Below are 25,079 nucleotides of genomic sequence, written 5' to 3' on the forward strand. Positions count from 1 at the left end.
GACACCCACACAGTTACTCTGGAGATCTCTATCTTGGTTTGGAGCATGCAGATTGATTGAGTCAGTGAGGCTGAGCTTTCAGCAGGAGGCCTGAGAGCAATGTGGAGCCAGTATAGACAGATCCTTAGTTGTCTGGGTTTACCAAACTGGAACTTCCCAACAGCAAACATCAACCGGTCTTCTAACCCCCTAGCAAACATCAGCACCTCGCTTTCTTGTTTTAAATACGTCAATGGAAGGCTGAGGCTTGTTTGTGAGAAGGAAAGAGGTTACTTACTGGGGAAGAGGTTCACTGACTTCTAAACCACCCAGATACTCAAAAGTTCATGTTCAACGTTCATGACAACAGAATAAGGTTGATGAATTACACTGAACCTTGAACTCACTGCTAAATATATGTAGGTTTGATGTTTAATGAAAATATTTGACAGTGCTCTATGTAAAGAATCAATAATTAAAACTACTATGAAAGGACTTTGTTCTGTCTGAGGTGCCACCTTTCGCATAAGGTATAAAATATAATGCTTGACCAGATACAGTCCACAGTAATCCAGCAATGGTTTTCGCAATGAACTCCATTGTCTTGACAAAATTTCAAATCTACGAATTATAACTGCTTTTCTAAATTCTACATATTGTTCCAATTGAAGGAAGTAGTCTTCATAACCAATCAAATATCAGGACACTTTCTGGGCATGCAGTTAAGCACTAGGGCTGTGTGAAATTTCATTGGCCATTTAGTTCCGACACTGTTTTAACCAATTTCAAGGTCGAAACAGCAAAATCGGAACAAAACAAAGCCGGTTGAAATAGCCTCAAAACAAAATGAAGCTGGTCGAAACATTTCAATTTTTGAAATGTTTCGACCATAGTCTGGGGATGAGAAGTCAGTCCAGCTGGGCTGACTTTCCATCCCCAGTGCAAGATCCGGCATCCCCATCCACTTGATTGTGCTGGGGGCAGGAGGCGCTGGGGTTGGGAAGTCAGCCCTGCTGGTCTTACTCCTCATCCCTAGCGAAATTAGAAACGGCGTCAAAACAGCCTTTCTGTTTGAATGGAATGGAACAGAACAGCTGTTTTGACTCAAACTGAAATTCAAGACAAAACACTGTTCCCTCAAACCATCGAAACTCAAGGCAAAACAGATAGTGCCTTTCACATAGCCCTATTAAGCACTTTCCACTTTTAACCCAGGAGTAGCTATATTTCCAAGGTAGATACTCTAATTCCTGTGTATATCACCTGTATAGCACTTTAGATCCATTTGGATAATACAGGCTATACAATAATTCAAGATGATTTTTTTCCAAGACGTGACTGGAACGGCTTGGTAACATAATATAATAATTATACCTGTACTTTCCAAGTGAATTTTTTTCTTGCTGATAAGAGCATCAAAAAAGTGTGTCATATTTTTAACAAGTTTGTAGTGTTTCAAGATTTAATAGTAAATCAGTAACTTCCTGTACTATTAAATCTCTTCCTGTGAAAAAGGACAGCCTGGGACATCATTTTTCCCTGTGAGAGTGACGTAAAATAAAGCTCCCAGTTATACCTAGTCAAGATGACAGGACATGTATAGCCCTATTTGCATAAGACCTACAACTAAAGGTGTTCTTATGGTAGAGATCAAAAGCCCAGTCCAATCATGTAAGCATAAAACTGGGAGTCACTAACTTGAGAATACTAATTCAGTCACTGACATCAATTCTATAGACTAAATCAAATCCCTTAACCTAAAATTTTCAAAATCTTCACTACTTCTGGTTACCTAAATCAGAGGTTAAAACAATTAGGTTAAATCAGAATTTTTTTTGAGAGGTACTGGGCCTTATAACTTAAATTGAAATAAAAAAGTACTCTTGATATTCATCACTTCTTAAAAACCAGACCTTCTGTGATTATACATGGCAAAAAGAAGGTCTCTGTAGAGATACCAGCACTACCCTTTTCAGATCTAGTTCAAATACTGGCAGCAGTATAGCTGCATTAGTACTGCTCTGTGCCCACTCTTATATTCTCTGTTTCTCAGCAAGATTAATGTTTTGGTTAGGCATAGACATTCCAAAAGCCCGAGCCTGAATTGATTCAATCTTTGCAGGTTTGTCTAACCTGGCTAGGCTAAACCAGTTTGTAACCACAAAGACATCTCAAGCCATGTATAGACAAAATGAGAGATGTGTGTACACGACACTTTAAAGTGGGCTAAATGCCTTTTGCACCACTTTAACGGTGTCAGTGTTTGCATGCCTCAGCAGCGTATTGCGCATTAATTCCAGCCTCTGTAGGAAATTCAGCAGCGTAATGTGCCTTAAATGATTTGGGGCACAACAAACTGAAACTCCTTTAAGGAGTTTTAGTTTTCTGCCCCTACAGCTGCGGAGCAAAGCACCGGGCTCTGTGCAGTTCTGCGGCTCTGTAGGAATCCCTGCAGGCAGCCTGGCAGCAGCCTGGGAAAGCAGGCTCTGCCCAAGAGAAGCAGAGAGTCTAATCTTTCCTCCCCCACTGCCCGGAGCCTGCCTGCCTGTGTGTCTGCCTGAACTGCGCAGGGGCACGGTGCTTCCCTCTGCAACTGCGGTGCCCACAGGGACCGCCCAAGTTGGTTGCCTGGGGGTGGGTGCCGCCTGGTGGGGGGGCTGCTGCTACGAGAACATCAGCCCCACCCCCTCCGCAGCCCAGGGACTGCTCCACCCACCAGCAGCTTGCTCTGCCCTCCCCACTGGAGAGGCAGGGAAGTCAGTGGGGGGTGTGCACAACACAGGAGGTTAATCAGCCCTAAATTGAAGCAGTATTTTTTAAAAACCTACCGCTTCAATTTAGGGCCCCTGTTTAATCTACACACATGCTTAGAAATGCAGGCACATGCCTGCAGTGCCTCAGGCTAGAAGCCTGGGGTGTTAGAACATCCCTCCCTTCCCTTCCAAAGTGATGAGCTGGAGGGTGTGGGGGTGTGGCCAGGCCTCAGCAGGATGCTCGCACTCCCTTTGGTAACAGAGCATTTATCAGCTCTGTTTTCAGCATTTAGCGCCCCATCAGAAAACAAAGCCTCTCTCATTAGTTCAAGCTCATCTTAAACAGCTTTTTCCAAAGAAAGGAACAGAGGGACATTATGAGCTGACCTGTTGATTAGCTCCAAAAACCCATAAGCGTACACAGTTCTGTCTCCCACAGCACAGACTGTAGCCAGCACATGGTCTGCTAGCTAATGCAGAGAGGTGTCTGTGTATGGCAGAGGGGAGGGGGAAATCCCTGCTTAGCAGGGAGTGAGGGGAGGCAGGGAGCAGGTGGAAGCCAGGCAGATGCCTGTGTTCTCTGCCAAAGCTGTAGCCAGGGAGCAGAGGGGAGGGGCCAGTTCTTCTGTGAAGAAGAGAGCCCCGCCCAGCCCAGAGAGCATGCCAGAATGCTGGGGAAGTCTGGTTTAAATTAAACCAGCAAGAGGTCTGGGACAGACATTGCATAAACCGGTTTGACCCAAATCAGTTAAGTCTGATACTATATTCAACCAGGTTTATCTCAAACCATTTTCAGCCATTTTCAAACTGGTTTATGTGTAAAGAACGTCTGTTCTGTTATAGGTTTAAGCCAGTTTCTGCTCACTTAAACCGGTTTGTGTGTAATGTCTGTCCCTAGCCTTGATGTCTAAAATTGGGTCCCCTAAACTGAGGTGTATCAGATTATATAATACTTTAAAAACAGTTGACCTTCACCTGTATTTATCCATTTCCATTTATCCATCATCCATGTTCCAGGAAATAGGGGAGGTTAATACCTACTTGACAATGACACTACAAGAAATAATGAGTTAGTTTGAAAAGCAGTTTGAGGATTAGTTTGAAAAGCAGTTTGAGGAACAGCCCTATATGTGGTGCTATTCATGGTATAGCATACTCACAATGTATTAAAAGACTTACTGTGACCCCTGCTGGACAGTTTGGGAACAGAATTTAAAAAGCTGATTTACTCGATATCTAGGATTTTTGGTAATTTGAAATTGCAGGGCCTCAGATATGGGTCCTGATTCAAAGGGACTCCCCTGGATTAAATGCAGTACTACATCACCTTACCACAAATGCAAATGAATGCTATTGTACTCAGAAGAGGTATGAGTTCCAATCTGACATCAGTACAGGGAATATACTTTTCTACAGCTAAATTTGCACAACTCACCAAGTGAGCTACATTTGTTACTTTTAAAAGCACTGTTTACGTTCCTATTAAATGAGTATAGGCCTAACAATTGCTTGGTGTTTTTCTTTTCATTCAAGTAGGACAGATTTAGCGCTCATACCGACTACATTTTTATTGATCCTTTCACCAAGAATCTGTCTACCAAAAAGCAACAACTTGTTGGTAGACTAATTCAAGAGCCTTCATTTCCCAGTTTAAAATTTCAACCAGAAATTGGACAAAGTTTTGCATGTACTAGGAAGGTTTGTGCATTTATCATTTTCTCTTGTGTTTCCTTTTTCTCTTCTGCTACCAACAGCTTTTTAGTTCTAATAAAAATTAGAAACAAATGATTGCTTGAACACACTAACTCTTTCATTAGGAGTATCACTTTAACAGGGTGCAGGAATTATGTGGAATTCTGTGAAAGTAGTAATTCAACTGTGAAAACAAAAAAATCATGACATTTTACATTCCTACGTAAAATTAACTTTCTTCACAAATGGGTGTCTTAATTAACAAAATCAGCCAAAATGATCAAATATTTATGCCTCAACTCTTTCTGAAGATATTTAGTACGCTTCAAGGGTGAAATTCTGGCTCTACTGAAGTTGACAGAAAACTTACATTTAGGCCAAAAATTATGGCTGCGAATGGTTTTTTTCCACAACAGAAGGAATGGAGGTGTCTAATGCTTATTAGGGCAAAGTCTTTCAAATATATCTTTGACATAACACATTATATACTTGCACAGACTTGCAGAAATATTTTATAGATATTATTAACACAGACACACAGTTTACGCAGGCATCAGTTTAAGTCAGCTGAATATGTTTCAACTATTAAGTGATTTTTAAATATCACAGAATATTTACCATAATATAAAAAAATAAGAGGATAAAACATAGAACCTAGCTAGCTCCATGGACTATATTGACTCACTGGGTGCATCTACATGTACACATTTACTGCGCAGCAACTGAAATTACAGTGCAGTACAGGCACACTTCTACATGTGTGCAGTAAATATAACAACTTATGCTGACTTGAGCATAAATTTGATACCTGCATGATGCAGGTATCAAATTTACACCTAATTAGTTACTGCAGAGTAATGCATGTACAGATGCCTTACTGTGCAGTAACACTGTGTGTGTGAACTGACTTGAAACTAACTTTAGTCCCAAGTCAGTCCATACATAGCGTGTAGACATTGACCTATTCTCACTTACTGCTCAGTAATTTACTGTGCAGTAATTTTAAGCTGGCATAAATGCATGTGTAGACATGCCGACTTTTTAGCTTTGTGCTCACAGGACTTAATGGAGGCATGTGATCTGAGCAAGCCCTCAATTTTGTGAATATTTTGGATCCAAAACATAGCTCTGTAGTTTGAGTTTACAATTAGCCAAGAGAAGTGCTCAGTTCTTACTTCTGTCACAAGTGAATATTAATTTGTTTTATCTAATCCCCAGTAGTCATAGAAACATCATATAAATTTGGCGTGCTTAACTGTGTCTACTCAAGAGTATCCTGGGACCAAATTATTAGGAATGCTGTAGGTCAGGAGAAGAGTATTACCAGAGGTTAATAGGAAAGATTCCACTCACAGCTTTGTAAAAGCCATTATGCCTAATTGTCAGTCCCTTACACAGGTGAACACCTACTTTACACAAAATTAAAAGCTAAAATGATAGAGACACATTGTAACAAGTAAGAACCATTGAGTAGGTCAAGTTCAGTCCTTTTTTTAGATTTAAAAAACAAGGCTTGTATAAGACATGTAGGAACAAATTCCAAGTTGTGGCTCATAGGAGGTGCAGAAAATAAAACATAGACACGTTAACAGGATAAAGGTCATTTGCACAGCACTCCATTTTGTGCTGACTGGGGAAATATTCAGCCTCTGACAAACTTACTTTGGTTTCCTAAGGCAGTCAGGAGCAGCTCAGAATCTCCATGGTGCTGAGCACTACAGACATTCCCTCTTCTGACTCAGCTTTATCACCTATGGTATCCAACCCATCTGTATATAGTTATATATACCAGGGACTATGTATATAAGGGACTGCAAGGTGATGAAGGTGCAGCACGGGCCTGTACATAGTTGCTTCCATGAGAGGGGTATTTTCTCTTGACCAGATCTAGTAGGTTTATGAGTCTGGATTTGGCCTGAATTTTCTGGTCTGCTAAGACCATTTTCTGTGTGCTACATAAACAATACATAATGTCTTTAGACTAGCTGCATATAACCTGTGGAAAATTCCTATTGTGGAAACAGGGGAAACGGGGGTGCTTTGCCACCTCCTGGACCAGTAACCCTCTTATGATGTAACAGGGCATGTTGAGATGTTGGGGAAGGACAAGGGGAAAGGATGAGGATGAAGCAGATCTCTCCATCACACCAGATAAACTACAGCAACCTCACATAATATAAAATTACGACAGTCCTACTGTCAGCCAGACAGATGCAACCAGACCTGCAGTTTCCCAAGCATAGACTGGAGGGAGGAGAAACTCAAGACCAATGCAAAGGAAGAGAAGGTCATTAACAATGTGGTACAGCAAACATGAAGGGATCTGATTTGTCCTCTCACGGATGACCTGCATGAAGGAAGGGAGTATAAAACACCTCTAGCAAGTCTTTAAGTTTTACCTCTATTCTCTCCTCATGGGCAAGTTTCTTTTTGCTTGTCATTCTGGAATGGAGGGAGAAGCCGGGTACAGCCTTTGAAACCCACTAGAGCTCAAAGCCTCCACATATATGTAATATTAAAAGCCCCATAGAATGCTGAGTTATAGTGCAGAGAACACAATGATCATTGACGTGACCTAGGCTTCTCTTGCTGGCAAGACAACTTTTGGATTCATGCTGCCAATAGCTCAGTATTGCCAGTTTTAGCTCCCCCTTCCCCTACTCCTCCCCAAGCGTTGCAAGAATGAGGGAGTACTCGCTTTAGAGGAGGAGGGAAAGTTAGTTTAAATAGTAGAAATATCAACATGCAAGAGAATAAGGTGCCAACTGAACCATCACTGGAGACAGCCAAGGAGAGACAAGATAACCATCTATGGTTAGGGAATAACAAAGTTAGTTTGCCATGCTGCCTGGGGATGGAGATGCACTATGGGTCTGATCACTGAAGTCAGTGGAGGTCTATCTACCTCAGTTGGCATGGATCAAGCCCTGTATGACCTACTTTTAGTATTTTGTCAAAATTTAATGTGGTTTTTTTATTTAATGTGGTCTTTTATTTAATTTTTTTATTTAATGTGGTCTTTTTATCAAAACCAATGATCCAAAATACAATTTTGAAATGAATCTATTAGCAATAGCAAAGGCTTTTAAAAAAATCATCATTTGCAGCTAGTATACATCTATTTAGAGGTTTTTAACTTAGGTACCATAGATGTAGTGTAAAACACTAAAATACTCATTTGGATGAGTGGTATAGGTTGTAGCCATGTTGGTCTAAGAACATAGGCAAGACAAGGTTCTTTGGGTAAATCTGATATCTTTTATTAGACCAACTCAAATAGCATGGCTACAACCTATACCCTTGGGCAAAGAAGAATTTTTTCCATTTATTTGAGTTGGTCTAATAAAAGATATCAGATTTACCCAAAGAATCTTGTTTGTCATTTGGATGAGCCCTTCACAGAGTACAAAAAAGATATAACAAACAAAACAAGAAAACCACCCTATTCACCAAATTCTACTTATTCCCACATTCAGAGGATAAATAAGTTTGGTTTAGTTCTAGTCTATTGTTGTCAATTCATGCTTAAAATAGTCAGGTAAAAACTGATCCCCTCAGGGTTCAATTTTGTTGTCAGATATAGATCAGTGGATACAGAAATCTTTCTTCTAGTGCTGGGTAGCTTAGAATACAATCTCCAGGAAATGGTGATCTAGGAGCTCCTTTCCATAAAAGGAAAAAGTATTTAGAAATGCTTGGCTTTCGAACTGTTCTCTCTGCAACTCATTTTGCCATAGTACAGAAAGAGGAGTATAATCAGTGAACTTACCCTCTCTGTCTGAGTCAGAGCTGAATACTGTGTTAGCAAGGGCTTAGAAGAAAGGTGCTTTACTCCATCTCCGCTGCTAGTTTGACAGGTGACCTCAAATGCTCTGTCAAATCACAGCAAATACATAAGAAAAGAGCAGAAACATAAACAAACCATTTAGACATTATTTTAAGATTCCCTGGCTCATATGCTGCCTCCAGTCAAGGCAAGCAGCTCTCATTGCCAGTAATGGCAGTTCCACACTCACTAAAAACAGCATAGTGGCCTCTGAACTAAATAATTTTAAGTTGCTGCTTGTGGTTTGATTCCCTTGTTGCTCCGCATTTACAACACTACATGCCTGCAAAATAGGTATAAAATGCAAACAATCAGAAAGGGAGCCTCCTTTATTCCCTTCGGGCAGGTCCACAAAAGTCACAAAGAACATGGCACTTTATTTTATTCAATCATAATTAAAGACAGAAACATAACTTTCCTGCTAATTTTTTTGCTTGTCAATCATAAATCACAATTTACTAATTATAACACTAACCCACTAAGACTAGCAATTTAAATCTTAAAAATAAAGAATATAAAAATACAGATGGGACACAGACATCTGAAAGAAAGTGGTTAAAAAGTTTCTCTCTCACTATAGATTTTCAAGGCAGATAGAACAGAAATATGAAATGAAAATAGCTCTAGAAAAGCCGGCTTATTTCCATTCCTCCATAACAAATTAAATTATATACATAAGGAAAAAGATGTCTTTACTGGTTTGTCACAAAAATAAAATAAACGGGACTGCTATTTACTGCATACAATTTCTTTTAAAAATTAAGAACTTAGTTTTTCAATTAAATTAGTGATTACATGTTTAAGCTATTCAAAAACTGTTTTAAATACTATTCATCTATACACAGTTTCCAGCCCCACAGGCTATGTAACACAACCTACACAACCTTAATCAGAAATAAAGTTCAGTAAGAAAAATCTTCCCTCAGTTATGTCCAATCAACTACAGTAGGTGGAACCAGTAAGTTTTGGCTGCACATTATGTATTTTTCTCATTCACAAAATACTGAACAATACTATTCCAGGCTGTGCAGACTGCATAAAGGTAGAAAGCTGAGGTAAGATATATTCTCAGTCACATTGGATTTGATCTTGTAAGGCCTGAGGGTTCTCAAATCCCTATGAATTAATAATCATTTAGGATGTTCAGAATCCTTAGGACCCTAAATGAAATGCAAAAGAATTGTGCCACAGTAATGTTTAATACAGAACATTTCTACCATTCTCTTTGTATTCTTGTACCTCCTTGTCCCCAACAAAGACAGGGAAGTACAACTCTAAAATGTATACTGGAACCCAAACAAGATGGCTACTGAAGAAACAACCAGAATAGAGCAAAAATGGAGATCCAACAGCTTCTAGGAGACCCAAAAGTCTTCTAGAATCACTATAAAACTGAGTGGATAACAGGTCTTTTTCAACATCAGTTGCTTGTCACTCACACAATTAACTTTACATAAACACACTAGAAGGAAATACTTGCTTTTGTAATTTAAATTTTCCACACAGCCCAAGAACAACGACTCAATACTACTTTATTTACTCCATTCCAAGATAAGGGTTTTTCCTCACTTAACATGGGGGTAACCCTTCACCTTGAAATCGAGTACAAGGCGGCGTGTCGCAGGCAGATGTTTCAGCGGCAGCTCTGGTCATGACCCTGACCCCAACCCTGACTCAGGTGCAGAATCAGGGCTGCAGCTACTGCCTGCCCCTTACCACCTCTGCTCCACCCCCTTTACCCTCTTGCAGTCTAGGGTCCCCCACCCATTTGTTGCCTCATGGATGGGTGGAGGCTATGGGGTGGTGAGATGGGGGAAGGGTGAGTGGGAGGCCCGAGGCTTCCGGTGGGGAGGCAGATGGCAGGGGCAGAGACAGTGGAGGGAAGGCAAGCACTGCGGGGGAGGCAAGCTAGGGGAGCAAGTGATGAGGTGGACAAGTGGCAGGGGGTAAAGTTGGCATGGAAAAGGGAAGGGGTCAAGCTCCAATTATTGGAGGGTCATTTTAAATCCCCCCCCCCCTTCTGCTGCACTGGGGAAAGCAGTGTCATTGGGGCAGGCAGTTGGGGGAGTAGTCAGTAGAGGGCATGGGGCAGGGGGCAAGCTACTTGACCTCCATCATCTCCCCCATCATCAGCTCTCCCACTGTGTGGCCCCACTGCCCCCTCCTTTGCCTGCCCTTCTGCAGCTGGTGGGGAGATGAATTTAAGACAGCCCTCCAATAATTAGATTCTAGACATGAAAAATTATAATACATTTATAAACTGTCCATGTCTAGAATCTAATTACTGGGGGATCATCTTAAATTCAGAGTCATCTTGGATTTGAATAAATATGGTATTGAATTATCTTATAAAATTAATAGGTTCAATTCCAGGAGACAGTCCTGGAGATAGTCATGTTCATGTTTTTCTACCTCAGCAGAAATTAGAATATGCTATCTTTTTTCATACACTAAAAACACAATAAGTAGCAATATTTTTTTTTATTATCCAAGCATCTAAAATACCATTTGCTCAGATGAAGTCAGGACAACCTCTACTGATTGGAAACATTTGTAGATCTAGGACTTTGTGGGAGGGTAATAATATAAGCACAAACAATTAAAGAAAATGTAGCACTTGTGAAAAAATCTGGATTACCAGTGCTGGAAAAATATAGCCCTTTGTTTATCTACAGAATGAATACAGCTAAGGATGGCGGAAGTTAAAACCTCTTGCAATATTCTCTAATATACCTCCATTTTGATCTGGAGAGACTTCTCTAGTTATATTCCTCACTGGTTATCACCTCTGCTGATATTACTAACCAAGAAACAACTAGAAAAAAATGCAGCGATATTCAGTAATGTGTCCACTATCAGCTAGATCAAGTCCAACACTGGCACTTGGCCACTGACACTTGGAATTTCAGAGATGGCTAACATAGTAAGGTACCCTACCTATTACATTTCAGTATCACAAACTTCTTCTGAAATAATGTTTAATCATTCAAAGTCAATGAGAGATGCATGCCTAACTTCCTTAAGCATACCCTTTAATCTTTTTCCCTTGCCAAATGCCTTTTTTTCGAACACATATCTGTTATATATGTGTCCATATGAATATTGTTACTTCTGTTTAAGTTTAGGTTTATTCATGTAATATTAAAGCATCTTAGAATTTGTCCTATAATAATCTGTATGAGGATAACAGATTACATCTGCATTAAAAAATTCAACTGGCAAACACAATTTAAAGATATATTGGAATTGGTGGGGAATGTTCTTTGTTCATTAAAATTTTAGAATATGGTGCCTAGGAAAATGGATGGGATTTTCTTTTACTAATGCCCCTGGAAGAATTCAGGGCACCTTTTTCTTTTAGGCGGTAAGGAATTAATAATGCCAAACTTTATCTTGTTCTGAATGACTCAGAAATCTTAGAAGCAAAGTTTTCTGTTTTCAGTTTTTTGTCCTATTTACTAGCAATCTGAAGAATTTAATAAGATTAGGCTACTACCCACATCACTGATATAACCCTTCACAAAGAAATGGCCATAGAAATTTTGTGTACATTCTACATAAAACTTCTGTAATAGCAATCTGCTACAATGACATTCTTATTCATTCTGACAATTCATAACAAAGACCAATAATATAATTTTATCTGGTTAAAAAAAAAAAGTGTATCAAAACCCTAGGTCCAATCATAGAGTCATTATTCAGGGTCTGATCATACCATTTTGTGAGAAAATCGACTAGGGGATAATTATAGGAAAGGAAGCTTTTGTAAGGTTCTTCTGGTTGAGGTTTATCCCTAATTATGTTCCATTAAGAAAGACTCAGCATTTGTGCCTTCACCATTACTGAGGGCACCAACAGCCAGGCCAGTGGATTGAAGGGGACTGGTGGTGTATTCTGGTGTTTCCATAATGACCCTGGGTCCTGATGGCCCTTTACTCCCCAATACTTGGCTTCAGCATGGTTAACACTTGCATCATTTCCCGACAGATAGCTGTTCCCAAGACTGCACTTATGATGTGATTCCTAGGCTGAAGGGTGCTTAGAAACTGTAAATGTTCTGCTGAAAGGCGAAAAGGGGAATGTTGCTGTCGAGCCAAGTAATCACCCTTTCCATGCAGAAAATGGAAATCCTCAGATGTATTACAAAGCCCTCCATTTTTTACTTAGAATTTATTCAAACAAAATACTGTCTACATTCAAAGTTTGTCTAAGAATGGACTATGTAAAATCTGAATATAGATTTAGGATTTGGGTTACCATACCTGAACTACCTCATAAGCAATTTGAAGACTAGCACTCCCCCACTGCCCGATTAGGAACTATTCCATAGATTGTTCAGACATATCTCCTAATTTTCTTCCTTTAAATTCCAGTCTATTATTCCTAATCAGATCTCCTGGTATAATTTTCAACAATTGTTCTCCCTGCTTTGTGCAATGCCTTCCTAATCCCTGCAGAGGGTTAATGTACTGCCAAGCTCTTTTATCCTTTTTTTGTGACAATTAATTCATTTTTGCTTATTTTGCCTGGTATTTTTTTTCTCTTTCAAACCTTAAATTACTTTGCTTATTCCTATTTTAGTCATTCTAATCTAAGAAATAAACCTTAGAACAACAGCATTTATCAAACCAATCTGTTGGAACTTCAGGATACTTTGAAATATATCAGTATATTTGCTGAACATAATTGGTATGCACAGTATTTAGGAAGGGAGAGTCTGTGAGCCAAAGAGCATACTATATAAAAGTTAGACAGCTTAGTACCCACAGCTTACCTGATGACCAGAAGGCAGTCAATTCTCAAAGCAGGACTGATGCCTGTTTCTCTGCCTGAAGATTTATTTTGATAGGCCTTGACAAAGCGCATTTTAAGTAGAATTTGAATGAGGAGTGGGTGGATATTTGGCATATAGAGTAGGGATTTCCAAACATAAAGAGCACTAGAGAAGAAAGTGTGAAGAGAAGAGTGGGAGAAGGGTACATCAATGCCACTTGAGAGGGTGGCTTGGGAGGAATCTAGATTGAGATGAGAGCAGGAGAAAACCTACCTGATAAAAACTATTGGATGCAGTGAATAGACAATGGTTGTGTGCACATATAAAACATAGAAAGCCTCAAGAAGCTTGTGAAGGAGAAGTTTGCTAAAGAAATATTGATTGCTTCTCTTTCTATACAAAATATATGTTGCCTAGAAAAAGGACTAACACCAGTCTTTGCCCCCCACTGCAGTGATCCAGAACAACTACATGAAAAACAAACATTATTAATACTCAAAAGAAATGAGATACTGGGCTAATTTCTTCCACATACAACTGTCTCCTATAGGTCACCTTTACCTGAAAAGAGAGGTATTGTATTGCATGACTGTATGAGAAGAATACAGCAATCAGGCAATTAAAAATCATATTATTCAGTCTGCTTTCTATATTATGATGGATGAAACAAAGGGATAGATGATTCCTTTTGAAAAACCATATACTTATCTATAGGTTATGAAAACGATTTTCACCATCACTCCAGTGGCCAAGGCTACTCCTTTTCTCTCCAGTAGGATGCAATAAGAGATGTCACTTTCAAAGGTCACTGAATTTCTACATGAGGGCTGTCTAATTTCTTAACATTTGGGGGCTTGCACACTGTAGGGGCTGCACCAGCAGAAGGTCACATGCTGCCAGGACCATGGTCCCCCTTCACCTTCCTGGCTGCAAATTCTGCTGGCACCATGCAAGCAAGAAGTTCCCCCACAGCACTGTACTGTGTGCATGGGCAAGTGATTCCCCCCCCCTTACTTCTGTACCCTGCCTAGCAGTAAGGGGGGCTGCCTGCCTGCAAACTGTGCAGGTGGGCAGCCCCTATACCTTCTTGGCTGTGGACTCCCCCACTCCACCATGCTGCAGGCTCTCTGCACTGCACGCTGCACTGAGTCATGCTGCCCTACCTTGCCTTGTTCCCTGGGGCAGGGACAGGAAGTGAAAACCAGAGCAAGGAGGGGTAGCTTGGAGGCCCTGGCTGCTGCAGCAGCCGGAATGATGAGGGGAGTGGTGGCCAAGGAGATTCTGGGGCCTGCAGATTAAACCCTTGTTGGCTGCATGTAGCCTGCAGGTGGCCAGTTAGCTCTGTTATACATGAACAAACCTGCTTTTGTGCCGACACCCTTTTGCTCTAAGCCCCATTGTGCCAGACACTGTATAGTGACATGAAAAGGATAATTCTTTCACTGGGGAGCTTGTAGGCAAGGGGTGGCCAAACCATGGCTCCTGAGTTGCATAAGGGAAATATAGTAGAATGGAGACTCTGAAGAATGTAATCTGTATTTCAAATCAAGTGCCAATGACAGTTATTTATTCTGGTCTATCACGCAGGTTGTACTGGGCAGCTGAGAATATGTAATACTTTGGAATGGCAAACTGATTATCTTCTTAGCTTAGGTAAAGGAAGAAACTGACATTTCCTTTGGTGAAAAAATCCCAAGTCCTCTGATCTCACTTCGCTCCTTTTTGGGAATCAGCTAAAGCTGTGCAGCAAGAAGAGATATCATTTCAAACGCATTATTAAAAAAAATCATGTAACCACCACCAGAGCTGGAAAACAAATGATATAATTTGGAAAAAAATATTAGCAATGTCCTAACTTGGAGACTTAAAATAAGTTGAAGGCAACTAGGGCAGAACACAATTGCTTAGTGACCCAGGAGGCTAAACACAGCTTATTCTTATTCAAGCAAAAAGTCTTCCAAATGGAGAAATAAATGAAGCAAATGTATTTCTATCCTTTTTAAAAATGGTGCTCACTGAGAGCCATCCTGTTAACCCTGCAACAAGTAGGTTACTCTGCAATTCCAAAAGGTATCTGCAGTCTTTCAAACAGACACAAATTATATTCAACTCTAGGTCATCTAAGTGAGTAGTAAAATGTTGCTAATGATTGTATTCTCGGTGACAGAAGTAGAAGTAGAAAAACATCTTAGTAAGGTGCAAGGAGGTTACCTTCCATGGCTCAGACAGGCTTTCTAAAGCCTAGAAAGCCTATCAGATCAAACATCATCAACCACAGTATGACCTAATTGGCAGCTTAAAGGAATATTTTATTCTGAAAGATGAATGCATAAATATAACACCCTTACTCATCAGATCTGAACACTATGTATACTATAATCATGCCTGCTTACTGTAGTGACAAAAAATATTTTTATCTATTTATTTTATTAGCAGAGCATAAACAATATAGGTACAGGAGTGTGAGCTGGTTTCTGCTTATGAAGCAAAATAATTATGAAATAAATTCAGATGATATCTTACAGTGCTGCTCTACAATGGGAATTGACTAAGAATGGCATTTGTTTATCCAAGTGTTCTGCATCCTGTGTGTATTGAAAGTATATCCTGTTTATCTGACTGGCTACAATGACTTTATACTCTTACTATTGTTGGCAAAAGTTAGTCCTGCTGTTTTAATTCCCAGTTAGAACAGAGATGTTCAATTTCTGATTGGTTGGGGGATGCACCCCACATGGGCTGCAGGTCCCCAGGCCACATGCATCAGCACCCCCAACAGTATACCTCCATCACATAGGAAACACAACCCCCCAACACATGGGAAGCAAGCTCCCTGGGCTCACACAGGCCATGTTGCCCCACCCCTGGGGGAAGAGGAAGAAGCTGGAGAACCCAGTAGCAGTAACAGCAGCAGTGATGGGGGAAAGCAGCAGCCAAGAAGGAGCCCAGAAACTAGGTGACAAACTCTCAAAGGCTGTATGTGGCCTGGGGCCACCAGTTGGACAGCTCTGAGTTAGAACATCAATAATGCTGCTTGATCCAGAAAGAACCTAACTTTTCTTCTAGAGTCCAGGTGGAATTTGTAGGCCTAAGCAAAAACTATTTGTAGAAAACCAAAAATGAACCACCATCACAAAAAACCTGACATTATATACTTATTTATAATACTCTGATTTGGGGGGTCTTAGATTGAATATAATGGTAGAATTCAGCCCAGTTGCACTTTAGGTCTCTTTTCCCGAAGTAATGTCTATACTCCTTCGGCATATAGAGTTCTACCTTCAGAAGCAAACTCCCACCTGTTTTTGTTTACTACAATGGCAGAATGAACCAAGGATATTCACTAAGTTCATTGTTATTCAAAATGGGCCACATCTGATAGTCTTTTAACTCATGCACTGATCCAGTGTGGGAGCATCTGCACGTGCACTTTAATGCACAGTAGCTTGTTTTACTGTGCATTAAAAACGCTACATAAAAAACCATGCAATTACACTAATACTCAGTAAGATAGGCTACTGCGCATTAAGCATCACTTTAAAAATGTGTGCTTTTGGTACTGCACATTAGGGCAACCTAATGCACATTTATTTAGTACCTCACATTGGAGGTACTAAATTTAATGAGCCTTAGGAAAAATGCATAATGTATGTGTAGATGTGCCCTGTGAGACCGCTTTTGCTCCCAACACAAGACAATGGAAAAATTCCATAAATTAATAAACTAATGTGATAAAACAAAAGTTTTGCAAATATGCTTTCTCCTGCTTTGCATAGCTGTCCATCATTTCTTCTGGGTAAGGTAAATCTTACCTATTGACAGCCAGAATCTCAGACATTATTCAATAGATATTTTGAAATACCTTTTTTTTCACTCTCACCTAGTTTTACTCCCATAAAGGAAAGAAGCAGTTCAGATAACAAACAGCCCCTTAGTTATTTCCTTATCAAAACTATTTTTCCAAAAGGTTGCATTGTGAGGAGGCAGCTCACCTACTGCATTAACTGGACTATTTTATCTTTTATTTACATGCTTATCCCCCGTTATTTCCAAAGCAAAAAAATTGCAAACAAGCCCCACAATACCATTTTGCTCATAGGAAATATATGAAATGTGATTAAAAAACTTGCTTGTGGCCTTGGTAAAAGAGGGTGGATGGAGGCCCCCAAAGAAAGTTATTAGGCACTTTGTAGTTTATCCATTTGTAATAAACTGTAAATGATTTTTTAAATGGGATTTTAAAACAAAAGTCCTCTGCCATCTATGGACAGAAAGACCATCATATTTCTTTTGTGCCTGGCCAAGAAATTCAGTACAAATCTCACTATCAAGATAGCAATGGTTTGGCTAACTCTCAAGAGCTTATACATAATTTTCTGATATTGTGCTGGATTATTTAGAGCTGGATTTCTGTTTCAAAGAGACTTGGCTAAAAACTGTGGTAATGAGACAACATTTCAACATAAAACAATAAAAGGTATTTGATGTGAAATATAGACATGATCCTATGTGGGCCAACAACATTCCACTGCCCCACTAGAAAAAGTCAGTAAATATCAGGATAAAATAAATCATCCCCACTCTACACATCAGTCATAGCTGTTATGTCAGTTGAAGAATTCTTCCATAAAAGAGCCATGACATAGCTGCTTTAAACCCAAAGACTTCAAATGGCATCTGATGAAGCAGGCTGTTGCTACAATAGGTTATGCCTCTGAACTAGTTAGTCTCTTACTGTGACCTCCCTACTTTAATTTCTGATAGACTGCGTAGTACACTTTTGAACAGTTTGGGAGGGTGGTCCACAAAGCAGTAACAGACTTGTGTCAGTCTCACATATAGAAAAGAAGAACAGTGATTTGTGCTGGTAGAGGTTACCCTTGTTTGAAATGGAAGGAACCTCTACCAGTGCAGGCTGTGGCTTTCCTTGCCTACTTTTGAATATGCATCGATGCAACTACATCTTTGGCTGAAATCTGAACAAATTTCTAATACAGGAAATACCACAAACTGAAAGAAGGGGGTCACTAGGGGAAGAACCTCCAGAAGGGGAAGGAATGAAAAATTTAAGATGAAGATAAGGAAAAGGTTACAGCATACCAAAATATAAGGTAAGTTAACTCCTTTTGCTACGTGGTACCCAAATAGACAGGTAGGCAATGCAGATTCAGGAAAAAAATTCTAAGCATCTTTAGAATGAGTACAGGTAGAAAGAGGGAAATGATTCAGCATACCACTTTATCAGTTGAAAAAAAAAGAGGAACAGAAGAGCTTTGCTGGTCTGTAGAAAGGTGACAGCAGATAGAAAATAAAGTATCTTTGAAAAGTCAGAATTCCTAGATATTGGTGTAGGACCAGATGTATAAAAAAAGATTAAAGATAGCTATAAATATCAGGGTATATACAGACATTACACTTAGAAGTCTGGGAGGTTAGATCAGGTAAAAAAATGGCCACCCAATCTAACTCAATGATTCTTCACTTCAATCCTCCTTTCTGCAAATTAATTGCAGAGCAGTACATATGTTCCTGTGATCTGATGTACAACCACATGGTTTACTTTAAGCTTGTGGGTGCCAGTTTTACAGAACTTTGTGGGTGCTGGGAGCCCAATCTAAAGTAAGGTGGGATGGGAAGAAGTGGTGGGATGTGGGGGGGGGGGGGGGGGGGGGGGAAAAGATTACAGGCCAAAGTAGCAGGAAGAGAATGTGTTTGATCCAGTATCTGGAAGGTCCTGCCGTTGGTGGCCTGGTGGGCTGGTGGGATCAGAGAAGTTAGTGGGTCCATGGCAGGGGTTTGGCAGGACTTAAGAGGCTAGCAGGACTCTGGAGGGGTTGGTGGGGTCCATAGGGCTAGCAGGTCCATGTGGGGGTTGCAGGATTGGGGAACTAATACGTCCAAAGGGGGTTGTCCACCTGGGGGTCAGAGAGCCTGACCTAACTAGGGACCTAAGTGTAAGGTCTGTATGTGGGTCAACCAAGTTAGATTGGGCAGCCATTTTTTGTCTGATCTAACCTCCTGAACTTCTCATTGTAACATTTGTACATACCCTAAATGGTTAACTACTTCATTAGAATACATAGGGGTGAATATTGCTAAAAAAAAAAATGGCAGGACTTGTACAGTTTCAATTATACTCCTTTGATGGAAAGAATCAAAATAGATTTAGAAAATTAGTCCAAATACGGCTAGGAAATGTCATGGTTAGGTAGAATCACAGCAGTTAAAATATCAAGCCACCCAACTTAGAAATTTGGTGTACTGGATAACACCAATTCACAGTAAGCACTGGGTAAAGATAGAGCTAGCACTAAGAGGCAAACTTAATATATTACCATGCGTAAAGAAATCTTCCAGGGTTTAACCGGTAACTGTTACTCTATAGCAGGGGCAGAGGAGTGAGCCTGATGACAGGACTCTGCTCCTACTCCATGTAGCTGGATGATTCAGCCTTGGCTGAGTTGGTGCTAAGCAGAACCCCAAGGTGCCATTCCAGTGTCCCCCTGCCTCCATTCCAGTGTGAAAAATCAGCTTCCTTGCTAAAGACAGTTTTGGAGAACTAACCTTCAGGGGAAAGTTGGTGTTCATTTAAGAAACCTGCAGTTCCTGAACATTGTCCCTCCACTGACTCTGTTGCCTCCACCTTGGGCAACCAGGGCCCCTTCCAATAGGTCAGCTGAGCAGCAGAGGGGAGAGGGGCAATGCTGATGACAGGCTCCACGTTTGCTCCATGTGCCTAGAGGGTCTAAGCATGGGTGATCTGGTGCCATGCCAGGTAAGACTGGAAAAATCTTTTTTTTCTTTATTCTGCTTTCCCAAAACAAGTTGCATGCTTATTTAGGGGTTTATGGTATATGGGCATTTATACATGTGGTCTGGGAGTATGGGATTATGGTATATGGGCATTTATACATGTGGGGGGGAGGGGTACTTTAATTAGAGTGGCTCCAAGAACTGCTCTAATCATAGGTGGAGGGAGAAAATATTATTGGGGGTGGAGGAAGAAAATATTATTGGGGGGAGGGGGGGGCTGAGCATGCACACCCCTCCCCCTCAGCAGGTAAGTCTGTCATGGGGAAGGGGTGTGGTGAAGAGATCAATGCCCCCACAGCAAAGGAGAGAGTGGGGCAGAGGCAGGGGTGAATGGATGAATGGGGCCCTGGGACGTTCAGAGCCTGGGTTTCTTGTCCAGTGCTGTGCTGCCCATGTGCTTCAGTGGGGAGCTCCTGCCGCTGTGCACACCCTGGTGGAAGCACATGGGTCACATCACCCCTGGATTTGTGCATAGGGCGGAGGCAGGCTGCTACTGTGGGCTGAGATCTGTGCCCGACTGCCACTGTCTCAGAAGCAGCACAACGCCATGTACCTGCTTCTGCTGGGTTGGCAGAGGACAGGGCACAGTCAGCCCACAGCAGACACATGGTGTCACGCCACTCCTGGGGCTGTGGCAGCAGGGCGCAGAGCCCAGCCTGAAGCAGCAGCCCTTCTCTGCTCCGCACCAAAAATGGGGGCACATGCCCCTCATGCCTCCGCTGGGGTGTGTGCAGCGGCAGGAGCTCCCCCATGCCCCTGGACGAGCTGCCAGGCTCCAACCATCCCATGATCCACCCTGGCCCTGGGGCCCCATTCACCCCAGCCCCTGCTTCACTCCCTCCCTCACTGCAGGGGCCTCAGTCTGCCCCCTGCTGCCCTTCCCATGACAGACTTACCTGCTGTGGTGGGCAGTGCTATACTTGCTGCTGAGTTGCTGCAGGCTACAGCTGCGTGTCTGTGTGTGCCTCTTCCCCTGCTGCTGCAGCCACCCAGAGCCTGCACCCAGGCTGCCCTGTGGCCCTCTGCGCTACCACCACTGCTCTGTGTTTGTGAGGGCTAAGCCACCTTACCCCTCACCTTCTGCTGACTGGCTCCAATTAAAGCCCTCGGAGCATCATATGCATCAGCATTCCCGTGCTGGGCATTAGTTAAAGAGCCCCCGCTCCCATTTTTCAGTGTGGGGATACTGATTCAGGTGACACTGGATCCTGCTGGAGTGTGGTAATTACCATGCTCCCGCAGACTCGATTAATCAAGTCTGCTCTGATGTGTTGGTTTTACAGCATTTTGGAACAGCCTCTCTGCACATGTATAGGTGCCCTATAAAACCTAAAACTCTACCAGCATCTGTGCCATCACCTCCAGTGCTTAGCTCCTGCTACACTGGACAGACAGGTGATCTCTACATGTAGGAATGAAACAGTGATCATAGAAACATAGCAAATTAGGGTTGGAAGGGACCTCAAGAGGTCATCTAGTCCAACCGCCTGCTCAAATCAGGACCATCCCCAACTAGATTATCCCAGCCAAAGTTTTGTTTAGCCATGTCTTAAAACCCTCCAAGGATGGACATTTTACCACCTCTCTGGGTAACCCACTCCATTGTTTTACTGCCCTCCTACTGAAAAAAATCTTCCCAATATCTAACCTAAACTTCCCTTGCTGCAACATGATAGCATTGCTCCTTGTTCTATTATCTGCCACCACTAAGAACAGTCTAGCTCCATCCTCTTTTGAACCCCCACTTCAGGTAGTTGAAGGCTGCTATTAAATCCCCTGTCAATCTTCTCTTCTCTAGACTAATAAGCCCAGTTCCCTCAGACTCTCCTCATAAGTCATGTGCCCCAGCCCCTGAACCATTTGTGTTGCCCTCTGCTGGACTCTCTCCAATTTGTCCACATCCTTTTTGTAGTGGGAGGCCCAAAACTGAACACAGTACTCCATATGTGGCCTCACCAGTGTTGAATAGAAGGGAATGATCACTTCCCTTGACCTGCTGGCAACACATCTACCAATGCAACCCAGTATGCTGTTAGCCTGCTTGGCAACAGGGACACACTGCTGGCTCATATTCAGCTTACTGTCCACTGTAACTCCCAGGTCCTTTTCTGCAGAGCTGCTGCCCAGCCAGTCAGCACCCAGCCTGTACTGGTGCATGGGATTGTTCTGTCCTAAGTACAGGACTTTGTACTTGTCTTTGTTGAACCTCATGAGATTCCATTTGGCCCAATCCTCCAATTTGCCTAGGTCACTCTGAATCCTCACCCTACCCTCCAGCGTATCTATTACTCACCCTTCTGCTTGGTGTTATTTGTAAACATACTGAGGTTGCACTTTAAGCCATCTTCCAAGTTGTTGATAAAAACACTGAACAAAACTAGCCCCAGAACTGACCCTGGGGCACTCCACTTGAGACTGGCTGCCAATTAGACACAGAGCCATTGATTACTACCCTCTTGAGCCCGATGCTCCAGTCAGTTTTCTATCCACCTTACAGTCCATTCATCCAGCCTGTACCTCCTTAGCTTGCCTGCAAGAATGTTGTGGGAGACTGTATCAAAAGCCTCGCTAAAATCAAGGTACAACACATCCACTGGTCTCCCTGCAATCACAGAGCCAGTCACCCTATCATAGAAGGCAATCAGGTTGGTCAGGCATGACTTGCCTTTGGTGAATCCATGCTGACTGTTCCTAATCATTTTTTCACCTTCAAATGCTTAGAAATGGATGCCTTGAAGATCTTCACCATGACTTTTCCAGGGACTGAGGTGAGTCTATAGTTCCCTGGATCCTCCCTTTTCCCTTTCTTAAATATGGGAACTATATTTGTCCTTTTCCAGTCATCTGGGACCTCTCCTGATGGCCATGAGTTTTCAAAGATGATGGCCAGTGGCTCTGCAATCACATCAGCCAACTTCCTCAGCACCCTTGAGTGCACCCCATCCAGCCCCATGGACTTGTACACGTCCAACTTTTCTAAATAGTTCCTAACCTTTTGTTTCACTGCTGAGGGCTGCTTACATTCTCCCCAAACTGCGCTGCCTGGTGCAGTAGTCTGGGAGCTGACCTTGCCTGGTAAGACTGAGGCAAAACAGGCATTAAGCACTTCAGCCTTTTCTGCATTCTCTGTCATAAGTTTGCCTCCCCCATTCACTGAGGGACCCACACTTTCCCTGATCCTTCTCTTGCTACTGACATACATGTAGAAACCCTTCTTGTTACCCTTCATATCTCTCGGCTGCTGCAACTCCAATTGTGTTTTGGCCTTCCTGACTTCATCCCTTCATACCTGAGCAATACTCCCCCCTAGTTGTTGGCCAAGTTTCTACTTTTATAAGCTTCCTTTCTGTGATTTAGTTTACTGAAGAGTTTCCTGTTAAGTCAAGCTGGTCTTCTGCCATACTTGCTAGTCTTCCTGAGCATTGGGATGGTTTGTTCACGCACTCTCAGCAAGGATTCTTTGAAATACAGCCAGCTCTCCTGGACTCCTCTCCCCCTCAGACTGGCTTCCCAGGGGATCCTGCCCATGAGTTCCCTGAGTGAATTGAAGTCTGCTTTTTTGAAGTTCATGGTCCTTACTCTGCTGTTCTCCATCCTTTCTTTCCTCAGGATCCTGAACTTAAATCACCTTGTAGTCATTGGTGCTCAAGTTGCCATCCACTACTACATTTCCCACCAAGTCACTCCTGTTTGTGAGCAGCAGGTCAAGAAGAGCATGGCCCCTAGTTGACTGCTCCAGCACTTGCACCAGGAAGTTGCCCCCACCACTCTCCAAAAACTTCCTGGATTGCCTGTGCACTGCTGTATTGCCCTCCCAGCAGATGTCATTGTGATTCAAGTTCCCCATGAGAACCAGAGCCTATCATTGGGTTATTTGAAGACAGCTTCATCCACCACTTCCTCCTGGTTTGGTAGTCTATAGCAGACCCCCACCACAACATCACCCTTGTTGCTCTCCTCTATGACCATAACCCAGAGTCTATCAACAGGCCTATCTCCAGTTTCCTATTGGAGCTCTGAGCAATCATATGGCTCTTTTACATAAACTCTTCTGCCTCTTTTCCCCTGCCTGTCCTTACTGAACAGTTTGTACCCATCCGTGACAATGTTCCAGTCATGTGATCTGTCCACCATGTCTCTGTTATTGCAATCACGTCACAGTTTGGTGACTGCAAGGACTTCCAGGTCTTCCTGCTTGTTTCCCAGGCTCTGTGCACTTGTGTATAGGCACCTGAGGTAACTAGTCGACTGCCCTGATTTCTCAGGAAGTTGTGCAAAGATGCAAAGGCCTCTGGCAGAACACTCTAACCTCTCTGGACACTTCATCACTGACCCTAGGATTGCTGTTCTGAGGCAAAAAAAATTCAAAACAGTTTGAACAGGAAATTGTGGAACAAGAAATCATCCACAGACTTCATTGTGTTAAGTATGGTTTAAGCAGGACTATGGCTTCTTATCCCACTCCTGGATTTTTGTGATCCCTTTGTTCCTATGGGCTCTTTGATTGCTTGCCTCTCCCAGCACCACTTCCCCCTCCCTTCTTCCTCTCCCTCCTGATTTCCTACCTATTGTATTCCAATCATACCACTTTATACTCTGCTCTACACTGTCCTTCCTATATATAAGAGAGAGAGAGAGAGAGAGAGAGTATATTTACTTGATTCCAAGATGAGGTTCCCCCCCCCACACACATTCATCATAGGGAAAACAGAGCCTCATCTCTGAATCAAGTGTGCTCCAGTTGGGAGCTATGGGAGTGGCTGTGTAGGGAGCCCAATGGGCTAGGAACAGCATCTGCAGAGTGCAGATTCTTACTTCCAGGGTCTTCTACCTGTTCAGCTCCCCTTCCCTCATCTCCCTTGCTGGCAGAGAGGCAATCTGCAAGCAGCTGCTACAGTCCCCAGCCCAGCCAAGCTCTCTGAAGAGCCACTATCCACAGCTCCCAGCTGTAGTAGTCTGATTCCCAGCTGAGGCAGGTTGGGATGAGCTGGGGGGTAGGGGCAGGGGGAACACAGAGCCCTCCTGACCTGAGCTACAAGGAGCAGCTATGGCACCACACAGATTCCTCCTTCAACCCTCTCCCAGCCAGAGGGAAAGATGAGGGAGGGGGACAGGCAGCAGGTGGGAAATGGGCTGCCTGCTGCCCCCATCACTTGCCTGCCACCTGCCCTCCTGGCCCTGTTCTCCCCACCTCCGCCTTGACACTGCTTTCCTGCTATAGCATTTGGGGGGGGGGGGGGGG

At 42.5% G+C, this 25,079-nt stretch overlaps 1 protein-coding gene across 3 annotated transcripts in view; it reads right to left on the minus strand.

Annotated features, from left to right (window-relative positions):
- MRVI1 (murine retrovirus integration site 1 homolog) overlaps positions 1-25,079 on the minus strand; it is a 238,680-nt gene that overhangs the window by 72,187 nt on the left and 141,414 nt on the right. For all 3 annotated transcript variants that reach the window (XM_006017678.3, XM_025196720.1, XM_025196721.1), the window contains one exon: positions 8,194-8,296. In XM_006017678.3, the coding sequence (XP_006017740.2) occupies positions 8,194-8,296 (103 nt within the window). The remainder of the gene's footprint in view (positions 1-8,193; positions 8,297-25,079) is intronic.

Source organism: Alligator sinensis, unplaced genomic scaffold (assembly GCF_000455745.1).
Source record: "Alligator sinensis unplaced genomic scaffold, ASM45574v1 scaffold755_2, whole genome shotgun sequence".
Classification (NCBI taxonomy): Eukaryota; Metazoa; Chordata; order Crocodylia; family Alligatoridae; genus Alligator; species Alligator sinensis.